At 33.5% G+C, this 18898-nt stretch overlaps 1 protein-coding gene across 2 annotated transcripts in view; it reads right to left on the bottom strand.

Annotated features, from left to right (window-relative positions):
* The window catches only part of LOC100376412 (doublecortin domain-containing protein 2-like), a 35288-nt gene that overhangs the window by 6596 nt on the left and 9794 nt on the right, over positions 1-18898 (bottom strand). Inside the window, exons 3-8 of one of the 2 annotated variants that reach the window (XM_085507912.1) lie at positions 5437-5519; positions 4611-4742; positions 4120-4266; positions 3549-3636; positions 3208-3376; positions 2479-2675 (exon numbers count right to left, since the gene is read on the bottom strand). In XM_085507912.1, coding sequence (XP_085364038.1) covers positions 2479-2675; positions 3208-3376; positions 3549-3636; positions 4120-4266; positions 4611-4742; positions 5437-5519 — 816 coding nt within the window. Of the gene's footprint in view, positions 1-2478; positions 2676-3207; positions 3380-3548; positions 3637-4119; positions 4267-4610; positions 4743-5436; positions 5520-18898 lie in introns of both variants that reach the window. The other variant, XM_002733334.4, reaches the window with a different exon arrangement.

Below are 18898 nucleotides of genomic sequence, written 5' to 3'. Positions count from 1 at the left end.
CAATGTGCATTGCTAACAGTGGAGCTATCTCAGCCGACAGGCTGCTTGTCTAATGATATCTTCTGTTCTTAAATTGCAATGTGCATTGCTAACAGTGGAGCTATCTTAGCCGAAAGGCAGCTTGTCTAATGATATCTTCTGTTCTTAAATTGCAATGTGCAATTTCAAAGCAAAAATTACAAAAATATTCACCAAAATTAGAGAATTAAAAATATCATTACTAAATGAATAAATCTGAAAGAGGTCCACATGTAGTACCTATAAATGTAATATCAAAGCAATTGGACTTGCGGTTTTTAAAAAGAAGTCGAAAATATCATATTTTACCAAAACTTACAAAAATATTCACCAAAATTAGAGAATTAAAGATATCATTACAAAATGAACAAATCTGAGAGAGGTCCACATGTAGTACCTATGTATGTGATATCAAAGCAATTGGACTTGTGGTTTTTAACAAGAAGTCGAAAATATCACCTTTTACCAAAAATGACAAAAATATTCACCAAAATTAGAGAATTAAAGATATCATCATGAAATGAACAAATCTAAGAGAGGTCTACCCAAGGTACATATACACCAAGTATCAAAGCATTCAGGCTTGTAGTTTTCAAGAAGAAGTCGAAAAAGTTAAAAGTAAAAGGTTACTGTAAAAACTTTCCATCATAATTAAATATTTTTTCAGAATACAAAAGTTTTGACTTGCTGATTTTTCTCATAGTAAAAAAATCACTAATTAGATGACTAAGTGGTGCATCATTTATTCTCGTAAAAGCAAAATTTTTGTCAAAACACAATCACTTGTAATGTTTCATGCCCCCCCCGAAAAAACAAATTATGAATACGACTGAGTTAACGCCATTTCATCCGTTATATCATAAAAGCTGTTGAAAATCTTTAAATATCTTACATGCTCTATTGACCTAAGTTCCCTCAAATTCTCCAATGGGCTGCATGAGGGCGCTACAAATATGATATTTGCACAATATGACATGCAACTTTGATAATGCTAATATTTGGAAGATGTCAGAAACTGACAGTAGAGCTGCAAGGTATTCTGAGTGGTTAAAGGCATTCTTGACCTATCAGGTTAAGGGACACCTTGGCAGGTCAACTTGCGTCAAAAAAAACAAACATGGCAGATCTCAGCTGTGTATGGAATTGATCAGATGTCATGAAACATTTGCTCACAATGAAACAAACTTTAAGTTTACATAGATTTCATAGCAGACAAAAGTAACAGCATTTTTTGTATATACATTGAACCACGATTGAATAATAAGCTATGCTTTTATAATCTCGGAAAAGAAGTTATTTGTGTGTGTACGTCTACGGTCTAGATCAATAGTGTTTGTTCTCATTATTTAATAAATAGGTTGAAGAAGAAAAATCTGAGATGAACGAATTTTTCTTTCGTATGTTTTCATAATATCAGAGTTTAGCAAATGATATCAGCTACTCCACCCCCCTCCCCCCAAAAAATAAAAATGACATTGTACGAGACCCATATCATACATGGCATGATGGCTATAGTGATTTAACAAGTTAAACCAACATATACAGTGCTTTGAAAAGCAACAGAATGTTTAATCACTTAATTAATCTAATTAAGTAGTGATAGTTCACGATCTACAGTTATGTATGCTGAGTTTTTCCCTTAATAATATATTATTATATGCTAACAGTGCTGACTTTAAGCCAGTTTTAAGCATGAGTTATGTCACTGCCTTACCACTAACACCTTTTTTCCCTATTTATGCAATTTTAGCAGCGGCTTCCACAGACCACAATGAAAACACATCAGGGTTGGACTATTAGAAACTCAAGAGTTTCAATTTTTTTTTTTAATGATGAATTTGCTATAATTTTTTTCCCACTAAGTGAAATACTTTCCTTATAAGATTTAAGTGTGTAGAATTGTTTTTTCATCTGTTCCAGTGCAAATTATTTTTTTTTCCATTCTGCCATCACTCCTCTCCTGAGTTTCTATTGGTCCACCCTTAACCAACAGTTTATACAATTGGGGAGAGATGGTAAAGAACCATGTGATTATAACATTAATTATTAAAAATAATCAGCCATGCACAGAAAGGCAGATAAAGCAACACTATCAGTAAAGCATGACTAATAAAACAACGAGATAAAAAACATGCACAATAAAAATTAATTTGAACCAAACTATGTAAATAAGATCATGCATTAATTAAAAACAAATTAATTAATGCCAAATCAATGAACAGAGTGAATTCACTCGATTAGATAAGAACCGACACAGAAAACAGAAGCTTATGCTTTGATTCATGGGTAATTTGAAGCATAGCATAGGTTACGTCATCTGTTACGACTCCGGGGATTAGCTCAGGTTATATAACTTTGGAAAAAAGATTACATACATCATGCTAATTCTGACGGCAGCTTTATCTACCTACCCGAAGTTCATCACCATGGTAACATCATTGGTAGATTATTTCAACTCACTTGATCCTCAGCTTCCTTGGCTTCGTTGCTAGGTAATTCTAGTTCATCGCCTTCAGGTTTGATGTCTTCCTCCAGTACTTCCTCCGCTGTTACTTGATCAATCGGGAGTTCGACAGCTGTGTTCTTATCTTCTTTTACCTCTGAAGCACCCCGTGTTTCTTCTCTCTCGTTTTTCGCTTTAAAAACACTGTTTGGATCTGGAAAAAAAAAAATGTTACTATCAAGTACACAAATAAATAATATTGACAATTTCAGGTAGAGAATTTACTTCCAGCTATTTTCATGTTTTGCATATTTTGTTTACATCACATGGGGCCCATATTGAACAAGGTGTGGTGTGACAACTGTAGCATTTTACCCTTTTGAATGTTAAAATTCTATTCATTTGGCCCAAAATTCTATCCATTAGACCCAAAATTATATACATTTGGCCCAAAATTCTGTCCATTTGGTCCAAAATTAATGAAGAAATTATAGAAAACACACCAACTACTTAATTAAAATATGGGGCTCAAGATTTGAAAAAAATATATTTATGTACACTGATGAAGCAGCAAAAAACTTTGGTAACCTTGGTAACCATCAAGGACATTTACCACAGTTGCCACGCTGCACTCATCAATCAAAATGTTGTGTAACTTATGTGACAGTGATGCTTTAAAAGTTGAGAAAATTAGCTGCAAACGACTAGTCATTCTATCAAGAACTTTATCAAAACTCAATACTTACCATCTTCATATTTAATTTGATCTCCATCCCTTTCTTTGCTATGCTTCACGATGGTTGGTTTTGAATGGAAGACGCCTTCAGTTTCTTCAGCCTTCTTTGACGTTCTCTTCTTCTTATGATTATTATATCCTCCTTTCGGTGAGTTGTGATCTTTTTGTTTCTTAGAATACTGCTGTGAATTTAAGTTTGAGATTCGATGAGTGCATGATGTTTGAGCAAGTCATTTAAGGATGTCTGCCCAAATTATGTTCAAGGACATGTTCTTCATTAAAAAAGGAAACTAATTACTAATTCAAAAGTTATTTTAATATACAAATTAAATTTGAATTAATTCGACTCACCCTATTCGAAAGTGGTTGAGTTCTTGCTGGTTGCGTTTGTGTCCTTGGATGTGCAGGTTGTCTTGGTCTATTTATAGGTGGTAAGGTCCTGGAAAGAATAAGATAAGAGATTGTAAGCATGGCATGGAAATGGAACAAACACTACAATAAAGACATTCAGTTTTCGACATTGTGAAATTCTTTTGACAAGATAACTCATAAATTCATATTAGTAATAATATATAACAAAATGTATTCCCTATGCACCGATAAATAATTTTCATAATTACTGATTATCCAAGAATATTACTGAAAAAAGATATTCTCTATATTTTTGCTTTTTATCTGTCTTGAATTATAACTGAAAGAAGCTGAATGAAATTACAAACAATGTAGTGTGTTCAACAACTCATGTATGAACAATAACTTTAATAAATACGATTTTACCCAATAAAAATACTGTATTTTTCTGCATAAAAACGAAAGAATTTGACAATGTTGAAAACGAAAAGTCTTTATCGTGTTAACAGTATGATAATCTGCCATTTACAACACAAGACTTGAAATTTAAAATTAGTTTTCTTTAACTTACCGAACACTTCTGGGCGAGTTTACTGGTGACTGATAGCCCTGACCATAAGGCACTCGTTTAAATTTCCCGGGGCCAACAGCAACAAAGGTTTCACCATTTTTAATATCCGCAAGATCAACTATCTGACGGCCATCTATACTATACAACCTATAATGTCGACAACAACAAAATATGGATAAGTAAGTGTTTTTTGTCATCGTCATAATGGTGTACACTTTAAACACATTTCAAAATACTGCACTAGACAAAGAAGAAAAGAGCAGAAGGAAACTGTACAAAATATAGGACACATACAATCAACAATTACCAATATTGTATTTGTTCTATAATAAGCAACTCTCCAATAAAGGCACACTTATACCATTATTATACTATAGACACATCTCTGTCATTTATGTAAGTAAATGTAATACTAATAGAATAAACGTGGTTGCGATTCAAAATGATTTACACATCCAGGTAAAAGATCCAAGTCTCGGTTGGTTGCTCACCTCCTAACTGCTCCTGTTGTAAGATTGACTCGATCTGTGACCATATCTAGCACCATATCCCAATTGTGTAGAGCTTTCTGAGGAAGCAACATTTTCACAGGATGGTTCAGAAAATCTCCATTTCGGTAAACGCTGAATGAACAAAGCAGACATTCAGTGAGTTGGTAGACACAAACATGAACGCATAAATATTATTTTCATTCAATCAGATGGTGGTCGGTATCTATACGCCAGTGTTAGCAGTAATTAGGAGGGATTAAAACAAGTCTCCCTAATGTGAAGCCAAAATGCTAACTAGTGTAGAATGAGGGGTATCTTCAAATGTTATAACCTCAGAAAGCTGTAATTAGTATTCTCCCCAGAAAAATAGGATTCTGCCGAGGCTAATTTTCACAACAATACATGTTATAATAGACCATTTTTCGTTCACTGCGAGAATCACACGTTATGCGTGAAATCGAACGTAAAAACAGGACAAACAAAGGTCATAACGTTGTAGTGGCGTCAAACATCGCGTGGAATTTGACAAACGTAAAAGTATTTTGGGAGACATTTCCATGCTTAATAATGTGCTGTCCACATTTGATGATAGGCAATTTTGATTAAGTAAGGGTATTCGAAAGCAATATTCCACTGTCGAAGATCGGCCGGTCGATGTGAGCTACGAAATAAAGAAATTCAAGTTCAAAATCAAATCGTTCGATTTTTGCGGCAGACGTTTGACGCGCGTCTTTCATGTATCTCGCGACAATCACCTATTGAGCTCTATCCAAAATGCATATGATGCTAAGAGGGGAAAACAGGTGGTCATATAATGTGTACTCACTGAATAGCACATGGCTGAGCAATCCATTCCCTCCATCGTGCTGCCACCTTATCTTTGTAAAGACTATGTTGCACCGGCTTTATCTAATAAATCAGAAAATAAGACACTCATGTAGTCAACATGTATTGGTTAGCTATATATACTTTGGGTTTGACTGCTTGCTGTGAAACGGGAAGACACACATCTTTTTTATAACATGGCTCACTGAACAAAAACAAAATAAGCAACAGGTGCGACACCCACCCACCCACCACATGAAACAGTTTGGAAATTCACACATTTGGTTTACAGATATATTCCAACTGATTTGAATACAAGCATGATGAATGAGGGAATCTCCACAGATCTGAATGAGGATTTTTTAACTGGAACAATGACAAAAAATGCATTACAGCATAAAATACACTCACATATGGTAGTAATCGACGTGACATACTGACAAGAGGGTTATAATGGTCTTTGAGGTGCCACTGGTATATCAAAAATACATCATCATCCCTCAATGGAAGACCCACAATAAATTCAAGACTAATTTCTAATCTTATACATATTACATTGTATATGCTATCGTTAACATGACAACTGGTTAGCAACCAAATTAAGGAGTACAAATCGTCTTTATACCTTTCCCATTGTCATATATATCTAATTGTTTTACGTCATCAATCCCTCAAACAAGTTACTTCATGAATATTCATTACAAATCATAAATGTGTGTTACTGCTTTCTATTATGCTTTTCCCACGGCCTGAGGCAATGATATAAATATTATTATTATACTTTTTATTTGTTACTATGGTGAATTTTTTTTTATAAATTTGCTTTTTGGTGTTGCTTTGTAAATAAATATGAATCCTAAAATGTTCATTTTTTATTGACATAAATCCTAAAAAACTAATGGTACGGTAGTTTGCTAGAGATACACAACAATGTTTTTAATAATTTATTAATTGACCTAACAAACAGTATAAGAAAATATCTTTATTTGTACTTGACTTTTTAAGTTTGTTCTCACTATTCAGTTTATTCATGTATATACACGCATACCATGCATTACTGTAAAGAGGTTAATTATTCACTGGGTTTTAATTTTGCTTATTTCGCTGACTGGAAAATGAGCTAAATTAAAACCCAGTGAATATGTAAAATTTAGCATAGAACACATTATCTAAATGATAAAACCATGAATTTGAAACCCACTGAATATGCCTGAAATGGTAAATCATCAAAATTAAATTAGCTACTTTCTATTTGCTTAAAATGATAGGCACATATTGCAACCAAAATGTAATCAGGTCTGTACATTATCCCAGCGCATCTATGTACCAAGCTTCAATAAAGTATGTTTAGTGGTTGCTCAAAAACAAGTGAAAAACCTTAAGATTTGATAATATACATTTTGTATATGCAAATTGGGTAATTAATATGCACAAATTCCAATCAAAATCTAATCAGGTCTGTACATTATCCCAGCGCATCTATGTACCAAGCTTCAATAAAGTATGTTTAGTGGTTGCTCAAAAACAAGTGAAAAACCTTAAGATTTGATAATATTCATTTTGTATATGCAAATTGGGTAATTAATATGCACAAATTCCAATCAAAATCTAATCAGGTCTGTACATTATCCCAGTGCATCTATGTACCAAGCTTCAATAAAGAGTGTTGAGTGGTTGCTCAAAAACAAGTGAAAAACCTTAAAATTTGCAGATTTAGTAATTAATATGCAAAAATTCCAACCAAAATCTAATCAGGTCTGTACATTATCCCAGCGCATCTATGTAACATGCTTCAATAAAGTGTGTTGAGTGGTTGCTCAAAAACAAGTGAAAAACCTTAAAATTTTCTAATTAATATGCAAATTGGGTAATTAATATGCACAAAAATGACTCAAAATATGAATTTCATTTCAATAATAAGTGCTTGTTGCCATCACATTTTTTACTTTATACAGTCATGTTGTGTTCAGTATTGGTCACATGCGATGTATACAATGTCTGTCGTCTGTTTCACATGAAATCTAACAGTACCACTTCAATTTAATTCTATGACTACACATGAAAAATGGTTTCACTGTAATGAATTAAACTCTAGCTATAAGCAAGTTGAATGATTGTTGGTTAACACCATGCCTCATTACTCCACAACGTTAACACAGTATATTGGTCAGTGTACGGCACTTAGAAGCATTTCCACCTGCCAGTCTGGTGTTGAAAATAGAAACAAAACAATTGAAAATATCCAGATACATATACACAAACAAGTTGTGACAAGAACCAAACCATATTGTTAGGTTCTTTAAGGTGTTTATCAGGGGTTGTTATTGATATAGAAACTCAAGAAGACCAACTATTCAAGCCAGGTCATACAAACACAGACACGCAAGATGCAATGCTATTGTATTGACTACACTGGATTGCTAATATAATATACAGTTGAAATATTAGCATGAAGTCACATTTTAGATACAACACGCAATTATTTGTATTTTCCTATTTACAATGTTTGATTTCGTTAAGATTTTATTCTTTAAGTGTCAAAGTCAACTTCAGGCAAAATAGTTCCATTTATTGTCAGCAATTTTCTTCATAAAATGTTCAATTTTTTTTATCAAAAACTAGAAGCAATGTCACGTTTATGTCTGTTTGGTTCAAAATAAATATTTAATGCAGTGAAAATTATAGAAAAATTTTATCAAATTTACCTTATTTTGAGTGAAAACAAAATTTGACACTTATTAAATAAATGTTAGTTATATATTGTAAGATTAGGCCAGGCCCAAAAAAAGTAACTTGCTTGAAGCAGATTTCGGGAATTTTCAATGACATTTGGCTCAAATTTCCCTTTGATTGAGGAACTGTTGTAAGATACTGATATATGATTTCATGCAGACAACAAAGATATCCCAGACAATGATTGAAAATTATAGTTTAAGCATTTTGCAAAAAAAAAAATCTTTTTGCTGAGTATAAAAACAAGCATTTTTCAGTCTGCTCTTGCTCTACAAAATAATCAGTATACCATATTCACTGACTTAAAATATGATTCAAAAATAAACAAAATTGGATGGATGTAAAATAATCCCAAATTGATAGAAATTAATAATAGTAACAAAAAAAACCCATGAATTATTTGTATTGTTGCCATGGTTACCAATTTTCAATCCGAGACGTGTACGAAATGTACTTTCCTGCGGCGCAGGAATAAGCTATGATATCATTAATATTTATAAACTTGCTTAGTTCATTGAGGGGTTGCGAGATATGCACCTGCCTGTTTTATTTCAACTGTTTCATAATGTTGTTGCTTTTTTTCTAAATTTCTAAATGAACTTACCGGTAATTTAGTAGTATTTGTGGAGATTCTAGATTTGACAATATTACAATAAAAAAAAACATATTGTGGTTACGATTTACAATAATGAAAGCTATGACAAGAGTAAAACTTGATAAAATCATATCATAAAATGACAAACACATTTATTTTTAAACTTCATAAGCAGTTTTCATGTTTTGATGAATGGCAATTTGATTATTAATTGTCTGTAGATTTGAGGAAATGAAAGAAATCAACGGAGACATTCAGTCGTATGCAAATTGGCCACTGTGTTCAGACTTTCAGGCTGTGCAGTGCATAGCTGCTTGAGTGAAAATAGAAAGTATAAAGATTAGGTTTCATTCTGTAGTATTTTTTGTTTCATTGTAAGACTGTAGCTAGAGGGGATTAATGTGTGTCCACAAATAGTCAACAATTGTTTTTTTAAATATAGTTTTCTTTTTACAATCTTTTTTGGCATATCAATCCTGTTGACATTATTCATGACTATTTAATAATTAACATAAAATTACAAAATTACATAGTCCCTGTCAAATTTTTTCAACATTTCAACATTTATGTGCACAACAATAAGACATACAAAAAGAAAAACATTTGTCATTGCACTTGGTAAAAATGTTTAAAAGAAAATTAAATATGTTTGAGAAATGATTAATTGCTTGTGATTAGTTTTTTCAATAAATCAAGTCATTACATATCATCATGTATATCTAAAAGGAACTAAAAAAACGGCCATTCGACGATCTTGAATTGAATGTGCATACATGTATGTATGATTTGTGTGTTAAGTTTCAATGAAATAGACCATGGCATGTCGAGATACAGAACGAACACACAGACAAGAATTTATCTGAACGGGGACTAACAAATATTATACTATCTACTACACTTTTTGAGGAGCGTCTTTCGCAACCAATGAATTTAATGAGAATTGTAATTTTTTGTGACTTTGCCCATCCCAACTTGGGGTTCTATTCACTGACTTTGCATATGTGCTATGGGTCCCAAGTCACTATAAATAAGTAATTGTTAATGACGCAGTCCCCGAGGCAATTAGGAGAAATGTTATTAAGATCTAATCACAAATTGAATTGTTATGGACGTGTATTGCTACATGCATAATATATGCAAACAAATTGGATATGCAAATCACTGGTCATGTGCCCAAGTGACTTGTGCCCAAGTGACTTGTGTCCAGTACTCATTTTTCGCAGTATTCCAAAATACAATGCCAACATTTTGTGTACATGTTCCAATATACCATATAGTACAAGTTTCCAATTCACCACACTAAAAGAGACACTTAGAAACCACACAATGCAAAAACAAGTTCAGTTGCATATAGCAACCATACCAGACATTATTAATTTGTTTAATTGTTTAATTGTTTCAGAAAGAAGCAAGTACCAGTATGTTTAGTATTCAACCTCCTGACATTAGCGATTCACAAAATCAGGTCACAGCAGCTGTTTCCATAGAAACATGCATTATTTAATTTTCCATCTCATAATAATTACAGGAACTTCCCTTGTCCCAGGGCTGACATTTTATGAAAATTAGTAGCCAGACTCGACTAAAAGGATATTATGGTTAGTTTAAGCATTAATAATAAGCTCACGGTATGCATGTGTATGTGTATTCATAACTATGTTTGTTTCAAATAAACTGCTAGGCAACTAAATATTACCAAATAAACTTTTCGAATCGGCAATGGGCTACCAAAAAAAAAAAATGTATTTTTTTAAGTTGTGAATCATACACGTAAGCCTAAAAGTGACAAGTTGTATGAGTGAATTCAAATTTGACATGATTTGGAAAAAGAACTGGTCACTGGTGCCAAACTAGGGAACAGAATGGGAAAAATTAAAGTAAATATATCAAAAGGATTTGAAGTTTGAAATTAAATCTCACCTTTGGTGAAATTTGATCTAAGCTATACATACATGAAGAGTTTAAAAGAAACCTTGCTTTTATAGGGGTATATCTGCAGTGGTACATTCTTTAACAATGTGTATCAGATATGTATACATATATATAACACACAAAATGTTTAGCCTCAAATTCATTAAATAACTATTTGATAGTAGAAATGGGAAATTACGTCTGCTGCATCATTTTGTTTTTATGACTACGTACTATGTAAATGATGGTCACGTGATGGTTACTACATATGAACCACGAGTGTGAAGCGCAATCGCCGTAATCAGTGACTATGGTTTAACTAAATTGTTCCATGGCTGTTGCCAACTTGGGAGTTTCGGCCAAACTAAATTTTGGCTGTGAATATGAGTACCTTAATTTGTACTCAATGTGTTACATATTGGGAATTGTCGGTACTTTGATCTCACATACCACCAATTACCACACCATAACCAGGTTACGCCATATAGCCATGCACGGAAATTCTAGAATGAGCATTGACCAATTCAAAACACCCATGCTACAAAGTTGTTGTAAAGCAAATTTGTTGTACTTAACCTTTACACCACCAGTTCCCTATATTCATCACAAATTCACAAAATAGTCCTGTTTATAGTCTGTCCTTTCCTTCAGAAGATTTGGACAAAAATGGCCAAATTTTTTGAGTAAAAACTGAAAATTGACTCAAATTTTGTCAGTTGGCTTCAAAATTAGGGTTCATTTGCAGAAATATTGAAGAATGTCAAAAAAAGTGCAGAAAAATTTGAACGACAAAGTGTGGTGGCATATTAGCTCAATGTCACGAACCTGCCTGCCATTTATGGTAAGCACAAATGCAAGACACAGGAAGCAGGCAGCATAAACACTATTGCATCAAATGCATAGAAACTGTCTGTTTCGTTGCTATGCAATGGTGTTTATAATATAAAAGTGTGTAGCTTAACATTCCACTTTTGCAGCAATTTAAGTAAGTGATTGATTGAGTGATTGATTGATTGGCTGCCAGTTCTGTGTTATGTTGAGTGGCAATTGCATTTTATGAGTAGTGGCAAAGTTAAACAAGGAATTTAGAATAGATCTATTATGTGCAAAAGGTATTCAACCATCTTTATAAAGGATGTGTTTATTATCAAATAAAAAAACCACATCACAGAGTGTTTACAGTTTAGGAGCACACACAGTTACTGCAATAATGTCAGAGCATGTGCCATTTCTCAATACTTTTAGTTTTCCTAAGCTTAATTAATGGTTTCAGTACAACCACGTCATCATTCAAGTACAAATAATATATTCAGTAGCTGTCAATTCATTGAAATGTTGATTGTCATCGACATTAACCATGCCATGTATGGACATGGATTTTAGTTTCATACCATCTTGAACTGGTCAATGGGCGTTCTAGAATTTCTATGGTTAAATGCCGTAACCTGGTTATGTCATGGTATATGAAATCAAAGTAGCGTCAACCCTGAATATGCAATACATTGACTACAAATTAAGCTACTTGTACTCACAGTAAAAATTTAGTTGGATGAAACTGTCTAATTCGTGATCGCTATGGTACAATTTAGATAATGAACACTAGAAGGTTTTGGCACACAAACTGCTTCATCCTTGTGGTTCATATTTCTATAATCATCTCACGATCATGATTCAACTAGTACAAAGAACAACCTGTTCTATCCGTGTACTTGGACAATCTAGAAACTTTATAACCATTTATTTGAGAGCATCTGGTTCACACAAAAATAATCCATTCAAGACAGGGAAGTAATTAAACAATTAGATACTTTCAAGCAGCACTTTTAGACTAATTAAAATCACTTCAAATAACATGCTTGACCAAATCCCTGCATTTGGATCAACTCAAGTACACATACGAGACTAAGACATTGAGCAATTTAATTTCAGGAAAGGGAAACTTATACTGCTAGGTTTACAATTGCCGAGTTGATTTGCTGAACTCAAGTACAAAGAAATCGATATGAGCTGTAAAGTAATGATTATAACTCACAAAAGTAAATCTCATACTGACATGTATATTGAATTTACAATTATTATTTTCAAAAATTGTTCAAAACCTCCAAAACATAAAGATTGCAGGTGAGTGAAGCCACAAATAAATCATTTAAACTAAACTTGCAAGTACAAGAAGTGTTGTTCTATACTTTTCAACATTCACTAGGAAGCAAAACACATGAGGCCATTAATTGACTCCAGTTGTGAGACAGGCGACATACATAATCCCAAACTCAAACAAAAGGTACTTCATGATTGACTTAACCCAGAGCTACTTTAAAAGTTGAAACTTATTTTGCTTCAAACTACCAAGTAGTCAAATTGCAGAGCATGTGAAATAGACAATAAAATGGTGACGCTTATAAAGTGCCTTTTCAATGTAGCATGGGACATAGCAACAATGTAGCGTGCGATGGAAATCAAATATTGTAACTGAACGAAAATGGTCTTGCAGGACAAAATCACGCTGGCATTTTGGGCTGATATATTTCTCTAAATTATCACTATACAAGCGGGCAAAGATGTACAATAATAAGGTTATCACTAGAATACTGCAATCACATCAACCTCAGCTGTAGATCCACCGGTCAATACAAATGCCCAATTGGCTTAATTTGTTTTCTGTATTTCCGTAATAATAAGATTCTGGATGATTGCTTTTATACAGATTGCCCTATTGATTTTTAAAGATTACAGCTAATAAATTTGGTTACTTAATAATTAATTAATCTTGCTCAGGTGAATAAAAATAGACTTAGAATGTTGAATTATTCTAAGTTAGAAGACGATAAAAAAATGTTTGAACCAAATCAAAGACCAGTGCACAACTTGTGTTTCCCCCATTAGCCAAAAATAGCGATTGTGGTTATATTTCTAGTATAACAATGGTAAAAGTGAGCTAATTAACCAATCGTCCATTATACCTAAATCCCTAGTACTAGTAATTGCACACTTCCTACAAGCCATAAGAATGTTCAATTTTTAGAAGTCATTTAATGACACAAAAGTTGAAAAATAAGACTAAATAAGCAAAACATGATGACAGAATGGTGGTCATGTACCGGCAATATCGGTATTATGATAGTAGTTTCTGCTGTTGACAAAGTAATAATAGAGAATAGAGTATTGCGAAATCACATACAGTTGAAACACATATTGATTTCAGAGAGATAATTTTAAGGAAAATAACCCAATTCTGTCAGTTTTAAGTTGAATAATTTCAGTTCTCATCAACAAATCTACAAAAACAATTTAACCCCCTTAAATTGAGGCATTTATAGCCAATAAACATCACCATGAATGGCTGGCTGGCTGAGCTGGAACAGGAGTGAAATCACCACACCGGATTGTAATGGCTGACACAGCATGTAACATCAGAAGCTCATTAGACAAGAGACGATTACATATATTACATCAGTAAAACATTAACATTAGATAAGTCTCGCATATATAGCAATTTTTGACCTCTTGTGTGACCTCATGCAGTCAACTTCGTCCAACTGATAAATTCTGACAAAATCGATTAGAACAGCAAATATGTCTTTGTTTCCTAAAGACCTATCGATCGAACAATGAACATACCAGATGAAAATAATATACTACTGACGATAACCTATGGCATTAGGACAATTCCACATTTATTACTGTCACATTGTTTTATTTCTTTTTCAATTTATGTAAATTTTCAATTTATTCTCATTCAGGGTTAAAAATGAAACATAACATATTCTGTACTGTGACAATAGCCATGTGAACAGATTGTATCTTTCAACATTAGAAGTGAACTTTGTAACCTTTCCCAAAATAAACCTTACTTGTGCAAAACCTTGTGAAAATTATCAAATTATCAAAAAAATATATAAAAAATACAAAATATTGAACCAAAGTTTTGTTGGAAAATTATTTATAAAATAAATAGACTGTTGCCAAGTACGATATAAATAATGACCACTGTTTTCCATATTACCATGGTTACATTTTTCAAATACCTGTACTTTGTTAGTACATGTATATATTAAATTATTTAAAGTGTAAATTTATAAACCAAAGAAGAAAGAAAAACAAGTTTTTAGAGTCAATATTTATTTTAATAGCAATTAATTATTTTTACCATACATCACATAATTTATGCCATATTATATCACAGAGAAATTGTTGCTAAGCTAATGTTTACTGTACAACATTAACTTTTTTTAGCAGGAATTTATTTTCGCTGTTGACCACAAATATATAACGCATACACAATTAATGTTCGAATGATCTGGTTTCAGAAGCCTTCTAATTTAAAGGCCACTAATTAAAAAATAATAGATATTTTGAAGGTGCCCAATGCAATCTTAGAAAGCTACATCCTCTATGAATTCCATGCCTTGATGAAACAATGAAAAGCAACAAAGCGGCCGCTAAGCGACACCGTACTGGTCAATGACATACGATAAAGCGAGTGTGACTTAAAACAAGGAGGCCAAAACTAGTTATACTTTAGCGAACTCAGACTAAACAGAAATACACAATAATAGTAATTTCACAATGAGTTTGCACAAACCACCTGTGGATCAAGCATGTGTGTGTTACTACAACAAAAACACTGCTCTGTTTGATCTGATATACAAGTACAGCTGGTAACTATGTACATCAACCCCTTCCCCCCATTGTAGTAATAGTTTATCTCCTTTATGTACCAAGTAATACAGACCGTAAAGTTCGGTCATACGTGATGATTTACACTTGAACACAAAACCATACGGTCTTGCACTTGACCTGAAACCATTCTGTAAAGCAACAGCAACAAAGAAATGAGAAGATTTTGTTTATTAACTCATGTAAAAAACATATTGTTGCTTAAAAAAAAAAATATCTGATTGTGATACTGATTGAAAGCCATCAAGCATGTTTGACATTGTGTTAGTGCTATCTGTAGAGATGCCTTGTCGTGTCAAACAATGCATAAACAATATGAGAACTTGACATGGAAAAAACCCCAAAACAGACAACAAGGTAAAGCATTGATAGCAATATTGCACCATGTCAAGCGTTATGTCAAGGTATTGCAATAATAACCTCTCCATTGGGGTGTGAAAACAGCGCTGGTGACATTTACTTGTGTGTCTGATCACTGATATAGATCTGACAACACGCCTCTCTTGTGTTTGTAACATCACATTGATATTTATGTAGCCCGCAAGACATGTACAGTGTTGTCAGCCACTCAATAAAAATACACCTACAACAAAGCGTGTTTGACCAAGAAGAGACACTTTTATTCAGATAGACATGTCTATACCACTCCCCTTTCCATTGTGGGATCAAAACAAAAATGGGCTATTATGCGTAGACCCAAAGGTTTTACTGTCTGTATATAATACACGTATACGTGTCAGCAGGAATTCTTCACCCATTTACATTAATCCGAAGTCAAACGCTGTGTATGGGGTAAACTACATTGTGTGCTTAACAAAGACCATCTCATGGTAAAGTAAATTCCACTTTTCCACACGCAAACACAAGACACCATTTCAAGTAAACTCAGTCATAGCCAAGACCAATAAAGGTGGGGGGTAATATTAAACATATATTGACATAAAAAATAAATAAATATGTGGTTTCTTATAAAAACATTCCATTTCTATATGGTCAAACAATAGAAAATAATGAATTTTAAACAAACAGCTGACAAGTGACAGCAGCATTTATTGTGCCCAAACAAATATTGATACATAAACACTGCAAAGCAGTCAAGTTTTGAATTTAGACCATAACACCAGATACCAAAATGTAAAAAAGTAAATTGAGGCTAAGATGATTTTTTTCAAGAATCTAGTGCTTCATTGTTACCGGTATGTATTATAAATCAATGCGAGAAAGTAGACTGCGTAAGGTGCTTGGGCTCTTTATTTACAGTTTGAACAAGTTGCTATGGTAACAGTACCGGTCAGTGACTTTCTGTGATATTTATACGCATGTTTCCTGCGAACAGCCTCGACCACTGAGCAATACTGTACAAGGGGCATTCTACGGCTAATGAGACTGCATTGTTTGGATTTAGGATTATGTGATTACATTGTTAGTGATAAGTGGAAAATGATACGATTAGCTCAAAGTCCACAGATTATTTAATTGCTTTTTGGGTCAAGTTTTATGACCTAAATGAAAATAATTAGTGCAGTACAGAGTTATGAAAGCACGTCAAGAGTAAAGGCTAAGTTACATAAACAACAATGTTCATTTCTTTAACTCTGTTCTGAACATATTAAACTGTCACCTTTTTATTGCACTTTGTAAAGTTGAATAATAATTTAATTTAAACCTCATATCGGTTTGAGTGCTAACAGTATGGTAATTTTAATAAAAATAGCAAGCCACATTTATAAATAAAATAGAATTGCTGACAGAGATTGACAAGCAAGGTGTTAACAGTTGAGTTGCAGACAAGTATGTTGGTCATTAACTGAACTTCCAAATTACAGGCCGAGAGTTTACTGATAACAATCTTTCTGGTATATTGGGTATACCTGTTAATTCAAGGTATTCTGTAATCACTTAATGCCAGCTTTTGGGAGAGTACAAATAAACACCAAAAAGGAATTTGGGTTTCACAGCAACATAAATTGGTACTGTAAACCTGGCAAACCTTGATTAAATTTGAAACTATCGGTAAAAGACGCATGTTCATTGGATAAGAATGAAAACGCCTGAGTAGACGTATCTGTCCCAATCAGAGACACACCTATCCCAATCAGAGATGCACCTGTCCCAATATGAACGTGACTATCCCATCCAGAAACGTACCAATCACGGAAGTCCCTGCGTGATCAGGTACCTGTTCCTAACAGAGATGTACCTGTCTCAATGAGACGTCCCTGTCATAATCAGAAATGTACCTGTCTCAATCATACATGTCCAAATCAGAGATGTACCTGTTCTTAACAGAGATGTACCTGCCTCAATCAGATGTACCTGTCCCAATCAGAAACGTACCTGTCTCTATCAAAGACATAAATGCACCTGTCCAGGTAATCCAAGTACGCGCCTCCCCTTTCAGCCCGCAAAAAAAAAAAAGACAAATCAATTGCCAAACCCAGCCCACAGGAGGTGCGCTGACATGGCCTTCCACCACGTCAATAGGAGTGCGCCACCCACTTACCGAATTTCTGGAACTGCCAGTGCCAGGGGTATTTACCGTAAACTGCTCTAAGTTCACAAGTGCCAAATTTTCACAACTTTTTGCAAGACATAGAAAAGATCAGTTGAGTGAACTATTCAATCGGATCCTTACAGTCAATGTAAAACACTGTGATGTTCACTGGAATCCTAGGGAGTCACAGTGATTTTCATTGGGGTCTTAGGGAGTCACAATGATTTTCACTGGGGTCCCAGAACGTCGCAGCAACTTTCACTGGGGCCCAAAAAACTTGTAGCAGCAAAAATTTAATGGACTCAAAGGATATTTTATAATTACCCATCTCACTAAAGTCAGCTTGTCTGGAACAGGTAAACAGGCTGTAATGTACTGTAAAACATGTTTAAATAGCTACATGCCATTTTAGCGAGTTTGACTCCATGCATGAATTAACTGAATCTTAATTTAGCTTAAGTGTCGACAATCTCATTGTGAGAATATACTTTATTTTAAATTAGCGACATATTGAATTAGCGAAATTACAGATTAGCTAAATTAGCTAAAATAACATGCTAGCTAAAAGACATGTTTTACAGTACTTCTCAAGAATGGTAGACCCGCATACATTGATTGGTTAGAAATCTACCACAACCAGCATATACTTAAGGAATGTGACGGATAAAGAATTAATCAAAGCATTTAATATGCTTGAATTCTTTGTTGCTATTAGTATCATAAACTGTAAATTAAATATATTTGAAAGATAAGGTTCATGGGGGGTGGTACACAATAATTGTAAGGAATTAGTATTATCAATATAACAACAATCTACATGTATTCTAATGACAAAGAATGATAAATTTTTTTGAGAATTTGGACTGGATCTTTGTAATACATGCCATGTGTTTTTAGCTGAAATTTTTAAGTCTCCAAAAAAATCAGACATCAACCGTTAAATATATATGCAGCCGAAACCGACACTGCGTTCATCTGAAAGAACTATTCACAGTACATAAGTGGCAATGATTTGTTGAGTTGAAACTTAACTGGACCGCTAAATACCCCAAA

The sequence above is a fragment of the Saccoglossus kowalevskii genome, chromosome 14 (assembly GCF_978046115.1).
Source record: "Saccoglossus kowalevskii chromosome 14, keSacKowa6.1, whole genome shotgun sequence".
NCBI lineage: Eukaryota > Metazoa > Hemichordata > Enteropneusta > Harrimaniidae > Saccoglossus > Saccoglossus kowalevskii.
This window is presented reverse-complemented; position numbering and strand designations above follow the sequence as displayed.